The sequence below is a fragment of the Chrysemys picta genome, chromosome 8 (assembly GCF_011386835.1).
Source record: "Chrysemys picta bellii isolate R12L10 chromosome 8, ASM1138683v2, whole genome shotgun sequence".
Lineage (NCBI taxonomy): Eukaryota > Metazoa > Chordata > Testudines > Emydidae > Chrysemys > Chrysemys picta.
Genome location: NC_088798.1, coordinates 86,762,495 through 86,785,700, shown reverse-complemented (window position 1 = coordinate 86,785,700; position 23,206 = coordinate 86,762,495). Strand labels below are relative to the sequence as shown.

At 41.8% G+C, this 23,206-nt stretch overlaps 1 protein-coding gene across 3 annotated transcripts in view; it reads right to left on the bottom strand.

The window, feature by feature from the left end:
* The window catches only part of GABRB2 (gamma-aminobutyric acid type A receptor subunit beta2), a 271,600-nt gene that overhangs the window by 124,885 nt on the left and 123,509 nt on the right, over positions 1-23,206 (bottom strand). For all 3 annotated transcript variants that reach the window (XM_005297989.5, XM_005297987.5, XM_005297991.5), the window contains one exon: positions 20,940-21,160. In XM_005297989.5, coding sequence (XP_005298046.1) covers positions 20,940-21,160 — 221 coding nt within the window. The remainder of the gene's footprint in view (positions 1-20,939; positions 21,161-23,206) is intronic.

The window sequence follows — 23,206 nt, the reverse complement described above, 5'->3', positions numbered from 1 at the left end:
GAGGTGAATCAAACCCAAAGGAACTGGACTGGATTTTCTGAACAGAGCTGTTCCCTTTGCTTCACTCAGAAAAATGGAAACTAGCCACAGATAGCCAGCAGAGAATTCACTTGGCATAGAGCATTCTTTTCCAATGCGAGCAAGATGACTCAAGATACTGGGCATGCTGCCACCCTTCCCAGAAAGGTGTGTGTGGAGAGAGGATGGAGGATTTCCGCTCTGCTATGCTTATCCTCCACTGGTGTATGGTCCACTAGGGACCTCAAGCCACTGGTGGAACTTTGAGTTGCCTATCCGTAGGTAGCATTGGGGCTGGCCGTGAGAATCGGAAAGCTAAAACAGGCCTCATGACACCTCCTCAGCGCCCAACTTCTTGTGCACAGCAGAGCTCTGACACATGAGAGAATCTGCCCATATATAAATATTTTTTTCTTGCTCCAAATTATTGACAGGAATTTCCCATAAACATTTCCACAGAGGAAGGGAACTGGCATTTTACACCTTCTAAAGCAGAACAAAATATACTAGTTCTCTTATCAGCAGCTCCCAAACTAAATCTTTTCTCTAGATTTTTCTAAATGGTGCAAAGTGTTTGCCATGCGACTCTATTTGACTTTATAACCCCATATACAGCTTTGAAGAAAGTATGAGAGGTTTTTTTCATAAATTTCAAAGTCTCTTAAAAATTCACCTGCATTTCACTTTTCAAGAAGAACTGTCAAAGTCAATATTTTTAAATGTTTAAGTTAAATATCAGATTTTTAAAAAGCAGTCTCAAGAGAGAAGCTTGTGTCAGCAAAGGAAAATGTACGTAGCAGCCATAGCTTTTTTTCCATATGACATTTGCATACTGAACTCCTCTGTCAACCCAGTTCATCATGCACTTGTACCTCATTGAGATGTGGTGTGTACATTCTAAAGTCTGTTCTAACTGCAATAAAAAAAGATGAATAATGCAACATCGGTTGTGCATTCAGGAAATACGTATCACTGCTGAAGATGGAGAAAAATTAACTACCTCTTGATTGAGAAAATAGCTGGGAAGATCCCACACTTTTGCACTTTCTCTCATTTCAAAGCTGAATCTGAGTTTATAGTTCTTGTGAAAATGTAACTGAGGTATCTGAACATTTGTGCTCATGGCCCCTGCCCAAAACTGAGAGGGACCACAGATTGAATGCTGTAGGGCTCTACAACACCAAGCACTCAGAATTTCTTCTGCTTCAAAAACAGCAGCTTCTCAATGACCAATGCTTGGGTCAGATCACAGAGGTAATGCCAGCAACTGGGCTCCATTCTGCTGTAATACTATAAACAAGTCTGCATGTAGTTCCTTCCTTCTGGTTTGATCCTGTAGTCACCCTCCAGCCCTGTGACATGTTTCCCATCTGTTCATGCAGATGGCATTCTCCAGCAAAGTAAAAAGATCTGGTGTCTCAAACATCCTCTTTATTCAATCTCTTCTACTTACTCAGGCATATCCTAAAATATTAGAAACACGGATTGTCCTACATAATTCTGAAATTAGGAGAGAAAAAGCACTGATAGAGGATGGCACAAAGTATGTGTATTCCTGTAGGACACAGACATGATTTACAGAAAGGGAAAAGGTTTCAGCGTGGTAGCCATGTTAGTCTGTATCAGCAAAAACAACGAGGAGTCCTTGTGGCACCTTTAAAGAACTTTGAATGGGCATCTTCAATCCACCTGATGGGAACATGCCTACTATATGCATAATTCACTTGATTATAGCCTTAGAGATTAGTGGTGGGTGAACATTAAAAGACAAAAATATTTACAACTCCAGATGCTTATCCAAATCTCTTGGGACTGCAAAACTGAGCTGAAAACAGCACAAGAACAGAATCTTTTGTAAGATTTCCATTACTGTCTGTTTTATGGGTAGGCCAGAAATATTGCTCTAGTTATACCTCTCTAGGAGCACTCTGGCACATTCAGGCCCACACAGAACTTAGAATGAAAAAGGAATGGGAGAATGAAAGACAGTTCATGGGAATGGGGGAATAACAGCTAATATTATTTTAAATCATACAAATATTTGGTTTGGTTTTTCGTTTTTGGGATAGTTCTTCTTTCCCCTGAATCTCTTTTATCATTTCTATAAAAGACCCTGGTTACATCTCTAACAAAATAAGGCAAAACAATGGGGAAAGTTGAACCTGGACAAATAATTATTCATAGAGCTGGTTGAAAAAATGGGGAAATGTTTGCAGATATTTTCACAAACAATATGATCCTTTAATTAAGTTGGAAATTTTCATTTTTTCTACCAGCTCTATACAGAACATTTGATGTGAAAAATGTATAACATTCATCAAATATCTTATTTTATTAATACTAATACTATTCAGTAGACTCTAGCAATAGCTCACCTATGCACTGAGAAAAACAACCAGGAATGTGACCGCCTATGTGGGACTAACAGAAGAAGGGGGAAATGAGACCAAACACTGTCAATTCCAAACTTCTCCAATTTTTATTCCTATTACTCACAAAACCTTATAACTTCACTGAAGATTTTCTCTGATGCTATTCCATCCAGGATGCCTAACCCAAAGTCTGACAGATGCATACAAAAAGAAGGCATCGTGTGCAAGCAAACTGAGTAGCTCATTGATTTGTTTGGGGAAGCTTTATTTTCTGGAAATGCAAGTTCATACAATATGCAGACAATATGAAGGCAATTTTGCAGGTACCACAGTAGCTCATGTCTGAGTACTCTATAGGAGGGGAACAAGCTTGCACTTCTAGACCAACACTAAACAGGCCACTTCCTTCTCTAATTTCTATGGGACATGGGTGCCCCTTCTGCTAGACTCAGGAGAACAAAATGAGATAGAAAAGCACCCAGATGTGTGGATGGTGGAGAAGTGCCTCAGTAGCTTGCTCCACCTTACCCCTCAGAGCATATACAATCCTCTCCAAAGTGGGGGATGCTTGCTCTACATAGCATCATCCTTCTTTCCTGCAATACTGCAGAGTGAATATAAGATTACATTTTGTTTCTACTCCTGCTGTACGAAATCCCAGTGCAGAGGTGTGTGTGCAGGGGTGAGGAGTGGAGTATCAACTATAAGTGATCAGGTCTTGGCAGTATATAATTATAGAAGATTAGGGTTGGAAGAGACCTCAGGAGGTCATCTAGTCCAACCCCCTGCTCAAAATAAGACCAACCCAAACTAAATCATCCCAGCCAGGGCTTTGTAAAGTCGGGCCTTAAAAACCTCTAAGGATGGAGATTCCACCACCTCCCTGGGTAACCCATTCCAGTGCTTCACCCCCTCCTAGTGAAATAGTGTTTCCTAATATCCAACCTAGACCTCCCCCACTGCAACTTGAGACCATTGCTTCTTGTTCTGTCATCTGCCACCACTGAGAACAGCAGTATGTTTCGGCAGAAGACATATGGCTGTGAGGAAGGGAGTGATAAGATGGGAGTCAATGTGGAAACAGTGCCTTTGTCAGGCATCAAGACTTCCACACTGATCTTGTAGCATCCACAGCAGAAGGGGAGGAATTCCTGTTCTGCAGGTTGACAACGATCTCCTCTCCCACCCTCCTTACATCAAATTCTGATTTGAAGGAAACTTCGCACCTGAGAAACTTCCAGAGTTTCTCATCCCATCATGTTCTTTTTTCCCACCACTTCACGGGGCTGTCCGAAGCTATGTTTTACGTTAACAACAGCCTGGATCTATAAGGCATCCAGAGTTGTGTACAAAACAGTACACCTCTACCCCTATGTAATGCGACCTGATATAACACGAATTCGGATATAACGCTGTAAAGCAGCGCTCCGGGTGAGTGAGACTGCGCCCTCCGGCAGATTAAAGCAAGTTCGATATAACGCGGTTTCGGCTAAAACGCAGTAAGATTTTTTGGCTCCCGAGGACAGCGTTATATCGGGGTAGAGGTGTATTAAGTATAGTTAAAAACAGAGGTTCTTCTAACTTCCCGATAATTAACTTTTTACACTATTGTGTATTAGAAACATTCCAGTCTCATTAGGAAACTGGTGGTTGAAACATTTGCTAATAACGTTATCGTGCATGTTCTTCCTCAACACCAACCTCCAGTTCAAATGCTACTACAGGGAGACTTTTCTAGGCGGAGCTATGGATACATTCATGTTTCTGCAGTTCTAAGATTCTCTGATATGTAAATCTCAATTTAAGATTATGTATTTGATCACCTCTTTTTTTTTTTTAATAAATCTATCTAATTCCTTTAGAGCAACTTTACCTATTGCATGATCCCACAGCTGATGGAGTTTTTCTTGCTAATAAAGAGTAAATGCCACAGCTTCTCCATTAGGCAATAAAACTCTGGATCTTTTTTCTCTTCATTGCAATGTAATACACTTTGATAACAGAACCCTAATGGTAGAGATTTCTGTGACTTTAGATTTTTTCCTTACTAGGCCTAATTTAATTAATTATTCACATACTTATGACTTCACAGCCATTTCATATATAGTAAAAGGAAGAGACCCTTCTTGAATACTTATCCCATACTTAAGACCTAGTAAAAGAACTGGAATAGTAAAGATGCACCTGCCTTGTTTCAGATGGGAGAGATGTATAATGCTTGATTACACCCACACCTCCTCCTGATGGAAGTGATTTCAACAACAAATCCAGTAAAATGCATCAGGGGAAAGAGACCTGTGAGTTTTAAAAGTATTTGTCACACTCAATAACCCTTTGTTTATTCCAGCCCCTTGCCTGGATTGACTCCTTTTGTAAATTTGGTCTTATGTGGGTAGAGTGGGGAAATGTGCTTGTGAGGAGAATAAAACAGTTTACAGCCATAAAACAACCATCCCGAGGTGCACATGAAGGTTGTCATTTTGTAATTCTTCATAATAATGCTTGGCACTTATGTAGCATTTTATGGGACCAAAGCACTTTACAAACCACTTAATTAATCCTCACAACACCCCTGTGAAACAGGGAGATATACTATTCCAATTTTATAGATTGAACAACTCAGATGGAGGGGTTTCATGATTTGCCTAATGTCACACAGGAGACTCAGGTCTCCTGGCCTCCAGTTCATTGATTAATAGAAATAAGAGGACTGGCTTTATTGTTCATTAATCAGGATCTTCAATGGGATTCCTTGATGAGTAAGGAGAGCAGGATCTGACCCATATAATCTGCAAGTATGGATGACATCTTTTTTAATTAATAGGAAAGCTACAACTACTTCTATCAAGCTGGGAATCAAGAGACCTGTGTTTCATTCCCTACTGTGGAATGGATTCACTATGTGACACTGGGCAAGTCATGTACGTGCTCTCTCTCTGTCTCTCTCAGTATTTCCACCTGTAACAGAACAATGACTGCCCTGCACCTTTAAGAGGGGTGGAGTAGGGTGGGGGTATTTGGCTGGCTGGCCAAATGAAGGGAACTGTGCTTTATGGCTGGGAGCGGGGGAGATGAAAACTGCTGCAAAAGGGTCAGCATGGCCACTGACTCATCTCCTGGCCATGAGGGGTTTAAAAGGGGCAGCCTTGTGCCTTAATCCTCTCTTTTGTACGTGAAAAGGTCAAGTATTCTTATTAAGACTTAAAAATGCCAGTCTTAATGATAGATGCACTTGTTTGCTTGGGACTGATGATTTATGGATACAACATTGTATTACCTTTGGGGTTATTTTTCTCTGATTACCCTGGAAGGCCCATTTTCAAAAGGGTCCTCCAAACACCTGTGAGCATGCTTTAAGAATTCTTACACCTGTGTACACACGTGAAGTAGTGTAACGCTTGCACATATGCAAACCCATGGAATCCAGTGACCCCAAAGGGATTGCCAAGTGCATATTCTAAAACCTCTACACGCAAATGTGGAGACTTTTGAAAGCACTTCCGCAGTTGCTGGCAGCTCAAAGCTTGGTGATTGTATATAGGTGCATAAAGAGACCAGGAGCTGAAAATGTACCCACAAAGTACATTCCTAACATGATGGAAAAACACTTCTTTGCAGTGCTGAAATTCTCAGGTTCAAAGCCATCTTGGCTCCCTCAAACACCTTTTTCCACAAAGCTTTTACAGTGCTTCAGTGTGTTCTTCTTACCATATCAGAAAAGACATTAGAACCAATTTTCTATCATTTTACATATGCTGAGTAAAATGCTAACAAAAAGAAATATACATTGTATAAAAAAAAAGGGGTGGGGGGAGACAGATATACCTTGCAGGCAATGTAAAATTTGCCCTTCAAAAGATAACTGCACTTATTTTGTTCAACATAGGCCTCTGAAAGTTTACATGGCATGAAACACTTGTTACCACTTATAACCTTCAGTTTACACATTTGAATTAAAATTCATATTTGTGTGACTCTCAGTGGGCCAGCAAGTGACATCATGGTGACAGCAGCAGGAAGGGGCATACTGCCAGAGATGGTACACCACTTTCAAATATGTTTTAATGCCAAAGAACAGGAGTTTGAGTGTTTGTCAAGTAATAAAATAAAATGTTTTAAAATAGCCTCTAACCTACATATTACTGTTTATAAACGTTTTCACTGACCAACATTAAACACTTTTAAGTTTTATGGGTCTTTGAGATTAATATTCAAACAACATACCTCCCTATATTTATCCTTCCCCCCTCCCCCGAAAACCAACTAACCAAAACAAAAAAACACCTAAAGGTTTTTTTTTGTTGTTTTGGGGTTTTTAATTGTTGCTGAAATTTTCTGGTCCCGTCCTCTCCCATAAGAACAACAAATACCAAAAAACTAGAAATTTGAAAAAGGAGTAAATATTTTCTGAGAACAATTTTTGCTTTGAAAAATTGAACACCATTTTTCATTTAAAAAATGGCAATAAAAATGTTTGACCAGATATTTTGAGTATATTTTGGATGTGCAAAAATGGGGTGTGTATTTAAGATTTATCTTGTCTCCACCAGAACAGTTTTGGGCAATCTGAAGTTCAAAACAGGGACTGGTAACACAATATTAATTCTCATCAGCAGCACTGATAAAGTATTGTATAAAAATCTCCAGCTGAGAGGCAGAAAGCTGTTTTCAACAGACTATGTTTATTGCCCCACTTTTTACAGCTGTTTTTCCTGCTGCTGCTGCTGAGGCCATTATTATTGTTGAAATATGAAGACCAAATCCTTTTTCCCCCAATAATGTCTGATGTGAACAATCTGAATTAGCCATTTCTGAATTAGGATTTCCCTCTGAGGGTTTAACAGATATTCATGAATGGGCTGCTTTTTATTTTGTCAGATTTTGCAGATAATGAGCTGCATCTGAGAAGTTAAATTGCTGAAGAAGTCGATTATACAGCAAAAAATATTTGAATTATTAACTTACAAGAGGAGATTAGGAGTTGTGGAAAAGGAAGCAAAGTCTAGAAAATAGAAATAACTTCAATTCATGTAACTAACTATTAGTAGCAAGAAATAAATGCAGGGCAGAATAAACCTCCCTCATAATTCTGCACCTGAATAGCAGCTGTAAAGCTTCAATAAAGCTTGACTAAGTTCTAATAATCAAATAATTAGGAACCATTTTTGGTTTTCCTGGACATTCACAACTGGATCTTTACAAGTAAAGTAAGTTAGGTCTTTGCAAATAAAATTCTAAGAGGATAATTCTCTTCATTTCTGACAAAACTATGGGGACCTATTTCATTTTACTCCTCTTGCTAAAAAGCCTTGGCCAAGGAAGACTGATGTTGCACCTTTTCCTTTTTTATTTATAAATGTGCGCCCATCACAGTCTCTGGGCCCATTGATCATTCAGTCATTCACAAACACCATGGCTACAAAACAGCAAAACATTCTGACCCAGACAAACTTCACAGAAGTGTACGGACCCCTCCAGCCATGTAGAATTCCTGGAACACACAAGATTTTAAGCTACCCACTAGCCCAGCAAAGACTGTCAAATCTGCTGAGATACAAGATGCATTTCAGTAAAGTTCTGAGGGCAAGAATCAGGCAAAAGGATACTTACCCAATTTTTGTATATGAAATAACACTCTTTTGACCCTACTGGGTGTTTCTGTTACTGGTATCATATATGGCAAATATTTTAATGTATGGAAACCTCGACAAAGCAGTACATTCGTAATTACATATATTGCGTAACTTGGCTTTGGCTAGGTTTCAATAAATTAAAAGATCTGCCATTTTTTATTGATTGAATGTTTGCTTCAGTATAGTCATTACATTTAATTTTCATATCTACAGCACACAATTGAGCTCTTTGTACCAAGTTCAACTCACAATCTCTCTGTTTAGAACCATTACATCAATTGATTGCTAATTGTTTCACTGATGGTTCTGCACTCCAGCTCCCTTATCACCATGCTCGATTGATGTCCCCGCAAATCAATAAAACAGCAGGACATGCAGTACTTGGTATATTTGGCAGCAGAGGAGATTTTTCTTGCCAGATGGACCGTGCAAACCCAGCAGTGACAACCAGTTAAAAAAAGGGGGATGGGGAATACTGTCTATTGAGACTACTTTTAAAATCACAAAAAAAGTATCCCCAGACACATTCCATTTATTTTAGCCTCAACACTTTCTGAGATCCATCTAAATTTTCACTATGCACAAAAGCATCATCCTTCTAAGACTTTACAAACACTAATGAAAACAAACTCTTCCAAAGCTAACTTGTTCTTACCTCCTCTGACCTTGTTTGTTTAGGAAACAGACTCTATTTTAGTCTGCACCAACATGATACTGTAATGTCATTTGCTTTTTGTTTTCATCAGACAGCCCTCCTTCCACTAAAATACTTCGAGACACAATTTGGGTGAGGTAATATCTTTTATTAGACCAACTTCTGTTGGTGAGAGAGGCAAGCTTTCGAGCTTACACAGAGCTCTTCTTCAGGTCTTCAGAAGAGCTCTGTGTAAGCTCAAAAGCTGGTCTCTCTCACCAACAGAAGTTGGTCCAGTAAAACATATTACCTCACCGACCTTGTTTCTCTAATAGCCTGGGACCAACATGGCTACAACACCACCACATAGTTAAAATATTATAACTTGTATGAGAAAACTGGGCCCATTCCTTTTCTTCTCTTGAAATGTAAATACAATAATTATTTTAGAAGGCTAATTGCCAGCTAATATCCCACTGGTTCTTTGTCACATTGTCAAACACTTTGCTGCAATTCAGTTTAGTCCTCATCTAATACCCTATGGTAAAATACGTTCGGGACAGGATAAAATTACTAAAATCTGGGGTGTCTACATTCATCTTTTTCTCTTTCGTTTCCAGTAATAGGACAAGCCAGGTGATTACATAACTGCTTCCTGATCCCTGCTGAAATTTACCTTAAGAAAGTTAAGTCTAATTAGATGTGACATGCATATGATCCAATACCATGTATATGTGCTACTAGGAAAAACATAAAGGTGAGCAGCGTCAAAGGACCAAAAGACAAGGACCAAACTGAAAGAAGGTGAAATGGTAGGAGGGCTCAATTTATATCTTCAAAATTAGGGCTATCTTGATAACCTGAAGACCAACTGCAATTCCATGACTGACTTGGAAAGTGTGTATTTATTAAGATAATACTCCATTTTTGTTAAACAAGATTCAGACTTAAAAAAAAAATCCCCCAATTTTAGGAATATGCATCTTAAAGTTAAAGACTGTCACTGAAAATATGAGTGGACAAGAGGTAAAATCAAATACACTATTGTAGCAACAACAATATAAATGATTTTCAGAATACTAGCAATGTATGCAGGGATGCGTGCAAATGGATACTAACCAGGCATTAAAATATATGGTCCTGGGAAGACTTTTGCTTTCATTTTATTTCATTAGATAACATTTTAATGTAATTTTGTTTTAAAAGACTCTTAAGACATTAAAGGCTGAAGCTGAGCACTGACTGTCTGATCACATTCTGGATTACAACAAACAGAACCTGTGAGAAACTAGGATGTCAAATGAGTCTTGTGGGCAGGGCTGTATTAAGGCAGGGGCTTTAGATGCTGGGGCCCTGCAGAAATAAATCACAGGCAGCAAACTCCAACTCCGGGCCGCTAAAAGTCCCAGGGCGCAGTGGGGCACTCAGGCAGGCTACCTGCGTGCTGTGGCTCCACGCCGCTCCTGGAAGTGGCTGGCTGCTAGCAAGCCTCTGCAGCCCCTGGCGGCGGGGGGGGGGGGGGGGGGGGGGGGGAAGGGGAGGGGGGGAGGCGGGTCCCTAACCCTAAACCGGAAAGCTGCCAATGGGAGCTACAGGAGTGGTGCTTGCGGGCGCAGACAGTGCACGGAGACATGCTGTCCCCCTCCCCCCAGGGGCTGCAGAGACGTGCTAGGAGCCAGCTGCTTCTGGGAGCAGTGTGGGGCTATGGCAGGCAGCCAGGAGCCACCTCGCACCTCCTCCTGCACCCCAACCCTCTGCCCTAGGTCAGAATCCCCTCCTGCACCCAAATGCTGTCCCAGACTCTGCACCCTCTCCTGCTCCCCAATCTCCTGCCCCAGCCCCCTCCTGCACCAAACTCCCTCCCAGGAAAAAGACTTGTATACAAGGACCCCACAAAATCTAATAGCTGCGGGCCCACATGAGAGTTAATCCGGCCCTGCTTGTGGGGGGAAAAGTCTGTACACTTTACCTGGGGAAAAATATCTAATAATCATTAACAAAAAAGGAGATGTTTTAATAGCGGAGTTTCTAGTAATATACACAAGGTTTACCTGAGAGTAATTATGAACATTTGAAATGCTTGTATGGCTTTGAAGAATGGGAGGAGGGCAGCTCACAGCCCCTCTCCATCCCATTCCTCCCTGCCTCCTTTAGGGTACACTGCACCTCAGGGAGCAGCAGTCCCTGTGCTCACTCTGTAAGGGACGGGGGCGGGCAGAGAGAAATATAGAAATACGGGTTTATCATCTAACATTTATAGTCTTTGAAAAGTGTCCTTACCTCACGGACGTTTACAAGAGAGAAGCTTAACATAAAGCATATTTCAAACATAAAGCATGATGGTTAGCAATTCTATAAGCTATTGTATTCCTCCAAATATCTGGTATATGCAAATCAATTCATACATTTTAATTGATTAAAAAAAAGACTCCTAAATAAAGGAACTGTGTCTGTGAACCCCTTACAGGTTTGTATTTTCTTCTTGACCTTAACACATCATAGGTGTTAGAATAATAATATTCCCAGCTACCTTTATCTCTTATTATTTTTATTGGTTTTTCTTATTAGGAGGAAGGAGAAGGTTATGTTTCCTATATCTCAGAGCCTTTACTGGGGTTTGCTGACTGAAATGGGAGGGGTTCTCTCCTCTCCATTAAGTAGTACATGATTAGGTCCCTGTTTCATATGAGTGGGCCTAAGCATTGCTCTATTATTAGAACTGATTACTTTGATCTAGCAGTCTTCCAAGGGGGGGGGGGCAGTTTAAGCTGACTATTACACTGGAAGGCAATATGGACTCTGTGTGGTTCATCCACTGACAGAAAGCTAGACCTCTCTTTCTCTTATTCTTTTCTATTTCCATCTGGAACCGTATCTGAGCATGCTCCCCTTCATCTCCTATTCTATCTTCCCTTTGCATAGCTGCATGAGGGCCAGCCACAAGTGCAGCTCCTGCACTTGGGGTAGGGAGGAAGGTGCGCACACTGGGGCCGCTGTCTTTGTTCACACTTAGGGGTGCAGTCCACCCAAAAGATGGCAGGGAGGAAGTGGCCATGAGCTGTCCCCATTCCCTCCATACTAGCTCAGGAACACAAAGAATAACAAGAAACACCTCGGAAGGGGGTAGCAATGGATATGCTCCCACTGGGTACCGGAGAACTGCTCTGAGGCAGAACTTTTCCCCTGGCTCCAAAGACAAAGGGCTTCTCCACACCACTCTTCACTCTGGGCTGCATGCAGTTTGCAGAGTTTGTCCCAGAATAATTACTGTCCAACATTCCTAGTGCATTTTGGGTATCATATTGTTAAAAATATCTGACATTTCTAACCACACAGAATTTTGTGAGAGACAGCAAGTTTCAAAGTGCGGTCTGTTTTCTGCATTCATTCCCTACCCAATACGGATATCACATGGCTTCATTCAATAAGAATAATCAAGTTCTTGGGGATTATCCACTAACTGGTGCTACAGAAATGCCAAATATTGGTAATGTTCCATCTGATTAAACTATATATCAGCTTTAGAGCCCAGATCCTTAAATGTATGTATTTAGGCCTTGCTGTGCTCAACAATGCAACACCTAACTAATTTAGTTACCTAAATTACCTTTTAGTTACCTAAATTACCATTTAGTTACCTAGTTAATTTAGGAACCTAAATCTCATTTTCAAAAGGCATTTAGGCACTTAGGAGGATTTAGGCATTGGGCATTTAGACTCTTAAGTGCCTAAATCCCTTTTGAAAATGAGATTTAGGCTCCTCAGATTAGTATTGCAATGCTGAGAGCTGCAAAATGTAACTGTGAATGGGAAATTGTCACTGAGCAGCTCTGTTTCCAGTGGGGTCCCACAGATCGGTTCTTGGCCCTATGTTATTTAAAATCTTTATCAACGACCAGGAAGAAAACATAAAATCATCACTGACAGTTTGCCGAGGATACAAAAATTGGGGGACTGGTAAATAATTAAGAGGGCAGGTCACTGATTCAGAGCGATCTAGATTGGTTGATAAATTGGACTCAAGCAACAATATGCATTTTAATACAGCTAAATGTAAATACATCTGACAACAAAGAATGGAGGCCATACTTACAGGATGGAGGAGTCTATCCTGGGAAGCAGTCACTCTGAAAAACGTTTGGGAGTCATGGTGAAAAGCAAGGCTTTTGACACAGTCCCACATGGCATTCTGATAAGTAGGCTGGAGAAATGTGGGCTCTACAGAATTACCATTAAGTGGATACATAATTGGCTAAACAACCACAAACAAAGAAGTATGGAATGTCGTCAGATTGGAGGGAGGTCTCAAATGTAGATCCACAGGGATCTGTTCTGGGTCCGGTGTTGTTTAACATCATTATTAACAATCCGGATGTAGGTATAGAGAGCATATTGATCAAGTTTGCAGATGACACAACGCTGGGAGGGTTGCCAATACTTTGGAGGACAGAGCTAAAATTCAGAGGGATCTTGAAACATTGGAGAACTGGTCTACGGACAACAAAATGAAATTCAACAAAGACAAATGTAAGATGCTACACAAATGTAAGATGCATTAACGGAAGCACTGCATGCAAGTCACAGGAGGTGATAGTACCGCTTTACTTGGTGCTGATTAGGCTTCAGCTGGAGTACTGTGTCCAGTTTTGGTTACCGGTGTATAGAAAGGATGTAGAGCAATGGTCTCCAACCTTTTTAGGCCCAAGATCACTTTTTGAATCTAAGGGCAACCCAGGCTCTACCCCCCACACCTTCCCTGAGGGCCCATTCCTTCCCTAAAGTCCCGCCCTGCTTGCTCCATTCCCCCTAATCTCCGTCGCTCGCTGTCCCCCACCCTCACTCACTTTCACCAGGCTGGGGCAGGAGGTTGGGGTTTGGGAGGGGTTTTTAATGTGGGATTGGGGGTCTGGGCTGAGCCTGGGGCAGGGGGTTGAGATGCAGGAGGGGCTGAGGGGTGCAAGCTCTAGGAGGGAGTTTGGGTGCAGGAGGGAACTTCGGGATGGGGCAGAGTGTTGGGGTGCAGGAGGGGGTATGGGATGCTGGCTGTGGGAGGGGGTCAGGGCTGGGACATGGGGTTGGGGTGCAGGAGGGGGTACAGGGTGCTGGCTCTAGGTGGGGGACTCAGGGTGCGGCTTGGGGTGCAGGAGGGTGTATGGAGTGCTGGCTCTGGGATGGGGTGCGGCCTGCCGCCGGGCAGCACTTACCTCCAGCGGCTCCCAGTCAGTGGTGGGTGCAGTGAGGCTAAGGCAGGCTCCCTGCCTACCCGGGTCCCACACTGCTCCCAGAAAGGGCCAACATGCCCATGCAGCCCCGGGGGATGGCGGGGGGCATGTGGCTCCATGCACTGCCCCTCTCTGCAAGCACCACCCCCACAGCTCTCCCAGCCAATGGGAGATGTGGGGGCGGTGCTTGTAGGCAGGAGCAGCGCGCAGGGGGAGACCTTCCAGGAGCAGCGTGGGGCCAGGGTAGGTAGGGAGTCTGTCTTAGCGGCAGCCACACTGCAATGCCAGAGATCGCGATCGACTGGGAGATCCTCTAGGATCAACCAGTCGATCACAATCAACCGGTTGGTGACCACTGATGTAGAGGAACTGGAAAGGATCCAGAGGTGAGTGACAAAAATGATCAAAGGAATGGAATGCAAGCCATATGAGCAAAGACTGAAGGAACTGGATATGTTTAGTTTGGAAAAGAGAGGAATAAGGGGGGATAAGATAGTGGTCTTCAGATACTTGAAAGGCTGCCATAAAAAAGATGGAGAAAAGTTATTCTCTTTTGCTACAGAAGGCAGGACAAGAGCAATGTGTTCAAACTACAGCATAGCAGATTCAGATTAAATCACAGGGGGAAAAAACTTCCTAACTGTAAGAACAGTCGGACAATGGAACAGACTGCCTTGGGAGGTTGTGGAAGCTTCTTCATGGGAGGTTTTCAAAAGGAGTCTGAATAGCCATCTCTCTTGGATGGTTTAGAAACAACAAATCCTGCATCTTGGCAGGGGGGTTAGACTAGATGACCCTTGCGGTATCTTCTAGCCCTATGATTCTATGGAGGATAATCAGCTGAATATAAGCTTCCAGTCTGATGCCGTGGCCAAAAGAACTGATGCAATCCCGGGATGCATAAACAGGAGAGTCTCAAGTAGGAGTAGAGAGGTTATTTCACCTCTGTGTTTGGCACTGGTGCAACTGCTGCTGGAATACTGTGTCCAGTTCTGATGTCCACAATTCAAGAACGTTGATCAATTGGAAATAGTTTAGAGAAAAGCCATGAGAAAAATTAAAGGATTAGAAAACATGCCTTATAGTAAAGACTCAAGGAGCTCAAATCTATTTAGTTTAACAAAGAGAAGGTTAAGGGGTGCCTTCATTACAGTTTATAACAGGGGTGGGTAAACCATTTGGCCCGAGGGCCACATCTGGGAATAGAAATTGTATGGCGGGCCATGAATGCTCACAAAATTGAGGTTGGGGTGCAGGAGGGGGCGAGGGCTCCGGGGTGGGGCCAGAAATGAGGAGTTCAGGGTGTGGGAGGGGGCTCCGGGCTGGGGTGGGGAAGTGGAGTGCAGGGGGGGTGAGGGCTCCGGCTGGAGGTTGCAGGCTCTGGGGTAGGGCTGGGGATGAGGAGTTTGGGGTGCAGGAGGATGGGAGGGGGATCAGGGCTGGGGCGGGGGGCGGGGAGAGGCTCAAGGGTGCAGGCTTCGAGTGGGCGCTTACCGCAAGCGGCTCCCAGAAGCAGTGGCATGTCCCTTCTCTGGCTCCTACACAGAGGCGCAGCCAGGCTGCTTTGCGCGCTGCCCCGTCCGCAGGCACTGCCCCTGCAGCTCCCATTGGAACACCAGAGGGCGCCATTGGAGTGGGGCCATTGGAGTGCATAGGGGCTGGAGCAGGGCCATGGTGCCCTGGCTCAAGCACCAGAGAGGGGCCATGCCATGGCTTCTAGGAGCCGCATGGTGCGGCTCAAGCCCCCTCAAGCACCAGAGCAGGGCAAGCCGCAGACCCCGCTCCCCAGTGGGAGCTCACAGGCCAGCTTAAAACGGCTCACGGGCCGTAGTTTGCCCACCCCTGGTTTATAAGTATCTGCATGCAAAACAAATATTTCATAATGGGCTCTTCAATCTAGCAGAGAAAGGTATAACATGATCCAATGGCTGGAAGTTTAAGCTAGACAAATTTAGACTGGAAATAAGACATACAATTTTATGAACAGTGAGAGTAATTAACCATTGGAACAATGTATTAAGGGCCGTGGTGGATTCTCCATCCCTGAGAATTTTTAAATCAAGATTCAATGTTTTTCTAAAAGATCTGCTCTAGGAATTATTTTGGGGAAGTTCTATACAGGAGATCAGACTAGATGATGACAGTGGTCCCTTCCAGACTTAGAATCTATGAAGGCCTAAATACCTTTAAAAATCTGGGCCTAAGTTAACAAGTAAAGATAAACAAAACAGGGCTTTGGAGCTGTGCTCCGGCTCTGCTCCAGCTCCAGCCAAAAACCTGCAGCTCCAATGCTCCGGAGCTGCTCCGCGCTCCAGCTCCGGGCTCTGCTCTGAAACAAAATACTGTTGATCACACTATCAAGTACAAGAGACCTGATTTTACTCTAGTCCCAATGAAACTGAAAACTAATTCCACCCAAGGGAATAGAGCTACGCTAACATGAAGCTGGTGTGACAGAAGAATTAGATACATTATTAGAGTTGGTCAAATTTTCATTTAATTTTTTTAAACAAAAAAGGTTGTTCAGAAAATATTCATTTTCAAAGATTTTTTTTAAAGTTTTCGTCAAAAATAAAGTGCTTTTCAGAAAAAGCCATGAAAAATTCAGAAACCTTAAAAAAGTCAAATCTTATGTTTAGTTTATATATATATATATATATGAACACACATACTATATATATGAAGGTTTAAGAATCCTGTTAAACTGAAAACTGTGGTACAGCTTTAATTATGGTTTTGCTACCCTACAATATTAAATACTGAGTGTGTTTTTATTGGGGACTACATACATTTACTAGATTTTTCATTGTTGCAGAGCGAGAAGTTTTATCCTCCTTGTATTTTTTTGTTTTTGATGGTTTTTATTTCCAAGAACCAAAAAACCCTCTGTTTTTATAACACCCCCAAACACCAAACAAAAACCCGCAAAAAGAATGCACCAAAACAACAACAAAAACTACTACCTAGTAACACAACACCCACCATGGTTCCAAAGCATAATCTTAGTTTGTTCTCATGCACAAAACACAACAGGGATATTACTAACTAACCATAATGTGCCAGCAGGTAGAGACTTTTGGGTGGCATAATTGAACCTGAATATCAGACAACATAATATCAATTAAATTCCCTGCACTTACCTATGACAAATTATTCCTCTAGAGCAGGGCCGGCTTTAGCAAGAGCGGGGCTCGATTCCTTGCTGCAAGCCCCGCCCCCAGGAATCGAGCCGCACTCCGGCCGGGGTTGCCGGGCTTGGGTCCGACCCAGAGCCGCGCCTTGGGGGCCGGGCCGGACCCGAGCCGCGCCGCGGGGACCGGGCCGGGGCCGGACCCGAGCAGCGCCGCGGGGACCGGACCGGACCCAACCCGAGCCGCGCCGCGGGGGCCGGGCCAGACCCGAGCCGGGCCAGAGCCGCTGGGGCCTGCGTGCTCGGCGGGAATGGGCGGTGCCTTCTCGCGCCCCCACCACCCCAGCTTACCTTGTGCTGCTGGCCCGCCCCTGCTTCTTTTCAGACTTCCCACGAATCTCTGATTTGCGGGAAGCAGGGGAGGGGGCGGAGCGTTCAGGGGAGGGGAGGAGGGGGAAGTGAGCTGGGGGCGGGGTGGAGAGCTGCAGCGCGGGGCCCTCTTGGCGCGGGGCCCAATTCAGCCGAATCGGCTGAATTGGCCTAAAGCCGGCCTTGCTCTAGAGTTCACAAGGCAATACCTGGTCTGCATTAAAGTTCCAGCCGTGAAATACATTGCTTTGATTTCTGTCAGCAAAAAACCAGGATTGAATTTTGCAGTTTTCGTGTAACTGCCTCAACAATTTCATGTTGCATTAGAAATTATATGCCATTGCAGTTACAAATGCAAATTATGTGATCACCCCAAAGAGAAAGTATAATTTCATGCAGGTCACACTTTTGTTATCGACAAACATATCTAGTTGGGATCACTTTTTGTGGTGGCTAGAATAATGATTCTTTATTTCTGTAAAATACTAATCTTTACTTTGAAACGGTAGTACAAGAGGCAGTGACATGTAGTGAATTGAGCATGGAGCTTGGGAGCCAAAAAAAGTTGGATCCTAATCCCAGCTCTGTTACTCACTAATTATGTGGCTTTGGGAAAATCAGTGAAGCCAAACTTTTCAAAACTTGGGCCTCTAAAGTTAGGCTCTTAAAACTATCTAACTAAATGCCTTGATTTTCAGGGGAAAATCTTTAAACTATTTTCAGGTCCAACAGAGTTACTTTCAAGAACAGTAATGCACAGAGAGATCTGGAGATCAGATACATTTGCTGAGCTAACTCACTGATCTAACAAGTTTTATACGAAAAGCCACATTTCAAGAGGCACTTGCATGCCTAATATCAGACAGCGTATGCAAAAAAAAATCAGCAAAAAAAAAAAAGGAACATAAATGCCCCCAATATTTTTCAGACCAGGATACTTACAGTTGATACTTCTAAGCAGATGTGGAGCTACTTTGCATATATTCAAGTGGCAAGCTATTTCTGCTTACATTCAAGTTCAGAGTAAACAGTAAAAATAAACAGGTACACACCACTTTTTTTTTAGCAGCATATCTATACAGAACAAATGAGCTAGGTGCACACTCCAAGTCATGATAGCTATAAGCTTACAACAAATGGAAATTCACCATCAATCAGTTCTAAATTCAAGCTCTCCTCCAAAGCATCAATATACTTACTCTTTTCCCCCGTCATCTCACACCCTCTTGGAAAACTATACATTCATTGAACTCTTATTTAATTTTTCTTTTATGTATTCCTTATCCTGTATGTATTTACTTTGTAAATTTATCAACTCCCCCATGCCCTTATTTCGGCCAGTGTTTCTCCAGCCCCCACTTGCTTTCTTTCTCTATCCTGCTTTTTCTTCTCTCCATCCTTTATTTTTGTGGGTGAGAGGCATTTCCTCCGATCCTCTTATTTTGCCCAGTTACTCTCAGTCACTCATAACCAAGCATTGCATTGATCTTTCCTCTGGAACCCATTCTTGCTGCTCCTTCAGTAAGCCTGAAATGGTTAATACAAGCCACGTTCGAGCCAGTGGCTGAGTGCATTGCCTCTGCAGCACTCCAAGCAAAGAAAGCAAAGGACTTTGCTTGTTCCCTGAACTCTGACAGGCTGCCATCTAACCACCAGCCCAGTTTCTGCTTGTCTCTGCTCCCCTTTCCTTTTTATCTCATATCCTGCTTCTCTAGGCCTCTGTTCCATCCTCATTCCTTTGCTCTCTTTTGGGAATCCACGTATTAGTCTCTGAAAAAGGGTGTGTGTTTAGTCCTCATTAAACAAACACGTAAGAGGCTTTCCAACCATGGCTACTTCACATCATGCTGTGTCATCTTGGCTTTCCACCATCCTTCTTTCAAGCCACCAAGGCAGCTGAAGCAGCCTCCAATTTGTGTAACATGCTCTTCTCTCTCAACCTCCCAAACTTGTGAAGATTCAGTCTGTTCCTTGAAGCATTGCTGTTACAAAAACATACTGTGTTTGGGGCAAGGACGGGGTAGTGTGGCACATTGTGCAGTTCAGCATATAGTATGTAAATAATAAATATTGTTAATCACAACCACTCATTCTGACCTGCTGCAGTCAAACATGCCGAGACTGAACATGACATCATTCATAAGAAAACAAAGGAATTGGATACCTGCTCTTCATTGCAGTAATGAGTGCCAAGAGCAATTTAAATTTTGCTGCACAGTACAAGGATGGATGCTAACTATAATGTTCATAAAGCAACAACCACAAACCATCCATATCACTTGTAAGTAGGTCAGCAAAACTACCCATATAATAGCTGTCTATATTGATTCCTTTCCCTTCTTGGATCCAGATGTAAAGAGGCTTTTTGTTGGTGGTAGGGGTTTTTTGTTTTTGTTTGTTTTTGTTTCTATTAATTAAACAGAGGCAGATCCACAGTAATTAAGACTGAAGTCTTTCATTTAACAAAGTACAGAAAAGACAACATGGATTATACATGTCCCCACATTGTTCAATGTGCCTAGAAAGCAATATCTGGAAGGCCACCACAAGCGGGTAATTGAATCCCCAGATCGATTGGATCCTGGATGTCTTTGCTGAGACTGACAACAAGAGCACCAATAATTAGAGGCATTTGTGATGTGGACATATGAACTTATTTCACACAGGACTCTGAATACTCCTATGATAATAACTACTTTTCATCACTAACACTCTGGGCTAAGGGGAAAAAAAGATTCAGAACAAGAACCCAAGATGTTTGTAGAAACAAAGTTAAACTCCATCTGTTTTAGTTCAGTACATGCTGAGGGCAGGGCAACATCTGAGAGATCTGAGTAGGAAGTTTGTCACACTGTAATGCAGGAACACTCCAATCATTTCAGGTCATTACCAGCTTTGTAGTTTTAAATTGCCATTTTCAGGAACTGTTTTCAACAAAAAAGAATTGTTGAGCTTTCATATGGTACAATTAGGCTGTTCCTTTGTTTTACCATGACACCATTGAGAACACATTTAGCAGCATAACCACCTAATATCACATATAATAACATAAAAGACAGAGAAGAAACATTTCAAGTCCAACAGCACCTCAGGAAAACGGAGAAAATTCTCTACCATCAAAAGAAAGTGCAGCCCATTCTGAGCAGCTCATCCCAAAAATGATTTATAAAATGGAGCATCTGGCTTTTTAAAATAATGAATTTACCAGTTGCACCCACCTTCTTTTTTTCCCCTAACCTCCATTTGATATTTTCTATTTCAAATCCTTTACGGAAGCACTCCTGAAAATGACACTTAATCCAGAAAGTTTATTCAAAAAAGCTTGTATATCTTCATATGTTATTAAAACAAACATCTTACAATGTTATTAAAAACAACAACACTTAATCCTCAAAGTTTATCCAAAAAGGCTTTTATAGTCTTATCTGTTATTAAAACATTTAAGAAGACATTGTTTGCAATATGTCAGCAGTTGAGCCAGACGGGTAGTGAAGATCTATGTACAGTACTTTTCAGTTTGAAACTGATTTAAAAATGTAGTTAAAAATGGATGACACTGACCTGAGACCATAGAGGACTGTTCCATCTGGATGCAAACGAATCATTCTGTTCTTCACAGTGACCCCATGTACAAATGATTTCTTGTCATTCAAGAAGTAGGTATCAGGAACCCAAAGCTGGTCAGCTACTCTATTGTCCAGTGTAAGATTTAAAGGTATTACATTATACGACAGCCTCTTATCCCTCCACGCTTGCTGAAAGTACATTGTCAAAGTATAGTCCTGCAATATTAAAAACAGAATCATTATTTGCACTGAAACGTAGGCATATACCGCAAATATATTAAAATGCAGCTTATACTTTGTGGCAGCATTTGCGCACAGAAACTTCAGCTTTGTATTTTCACAGGTTGTTTATTTATGTGTATATCTAGAGGAAAAGACTACGTACATTCTTAATAATAGGGATTGGAATACAGGTAGACTGGGGTATTACCAAATGTTATTGAAATGAATTTGAGGGCCTATTAAAATTTTTAACCCTTTTTAACACTGCTGTTTAAAATCTCTCTACAATTTATGGAACATATACTCAAGGAGTTCTACAAGTCCTTGTGTTCTAGAACACAGGAAATTCTGAGATTCCAAAACATGGAATCTGAGCCAAATTATGTGTTGACTTTTTATCCCACGATCTCTGCTGAATTCAATGGTGTAACAAGGAATGTGTGTCAACTCAGAATCAGGCCCTGTATCTCTTCCTAAAAATACACCCAGCCCTTTTCACATTCTTTTCTACATGAAAAACGCTTGTGACCCTGTTCGTTTTCATTAAGAGCACTAAAACAACAAGAAAGACTCCTAGGCCCAATTTCAAAGAGTCTTATTTATATCAGGGTGGATAAAAATCAATGATTAAAAAAAATCCGATTTTTTTATTTAAATCAGATTTTTTTGATAAAATGCTTTTTGAGGAAAAACCCTATCTAAAGATCGTTTTAATTAAGATACATTGTAGCTCAAAGATATCTCATCATGGAATAGGGATTATACATTCTAATTCTATAGTATGAGACAATATATTCATGTAATGTTTAAGAAAAGTTTTGTAAATGGAGTTTCAATAGTTCATGAATTAGGGACCCAATCTGATGGGGTTCCAGGGGCTTCTGTATAGATTATTTAGGATAATCTTTCTATCTACCCAATGGGACTCGGTGCTCAGACTCTAGAAGATACCATTAGAGATGCTTAATTGTGCAGTTCTTAAACTGTGGATTTGTCTCCAGAGATAACATGCTTGGTAACAGCAAAAATGTTTTTAAATAAATAAATATGTAGAGGTGAGAAACAACAGACCTCTACCCTACCGTCCCTCTGCAAATTTGTATACACAGAGTCAATCCCTTACCTCTCTCTAAAAGTGCAAAGTTTCAAAAAGTTCAATGAATAGAAGATTGTTGGGGACAGAATAGATCTGGACAAGGAGAAGAAGTCTGGATATAAATGTGAGAAGGGAGGGACAGGCAGTAGAAACAAAAGTGAAACTGTTTTGAGCAACATATTCCAGAAGTCTTGAGGTCTTTCTGAGTGTAGCCTTCATTGATTTGAGATCTACCATATCATTCTCTCACTGGAAGGGAAAAACTATAATGGCAGCAAGCCATAAAAGAGACTCAGTTTGGGAATATTTTAATGAAGTTCCTCTACCTCTGGGTAAGACAAGCATGCGTGCAAAATGCAAACAGTGCAACAAAGAAATGCAAGGCCTGGTTTCCCAAATGAACAACATCATGAGGAGTGTTCCTTCTCAGGAGGAAGCTGCGTTGAAGATGATGAAAGGAACATGTCTGAATATGCAGGATCTTCAGGTTGGTAAACTTTTTTATTTCATACTTCTTTCTTAAGGACTGCCTGTCTTCCTTCTGGACTATTCTTGAATTCTCATGTTTGAGCAAAAAATATAGTTGTTACTCTATGGTACTATCATTTTAGATGCAGTTGTGATAAAAATAAATAGCTGAAATAGGCAGATCTTCCTTTTACAATTTCACCTTTAAAGTAGTACTGAGTGTCAGTGAATGCAATGAGTAATACTAAATGAGCAGTATGGTAATAATAATTAAATAACTGCATTGACTTATTTTGTTTAGGAGAATCCATCCTCAACATACAGGATTCTGAAGACTATTCACCTTCAAGATCACCATCATTTTCTATAGTTTCAGAGTTATCTGCCAATGATAGTGTTTCAGTGACATCATGTATGTCACAAAGCCACAGTAGCAAAAAGAAAAAAAAATCTCCATCATCCAGAAACAACCATAG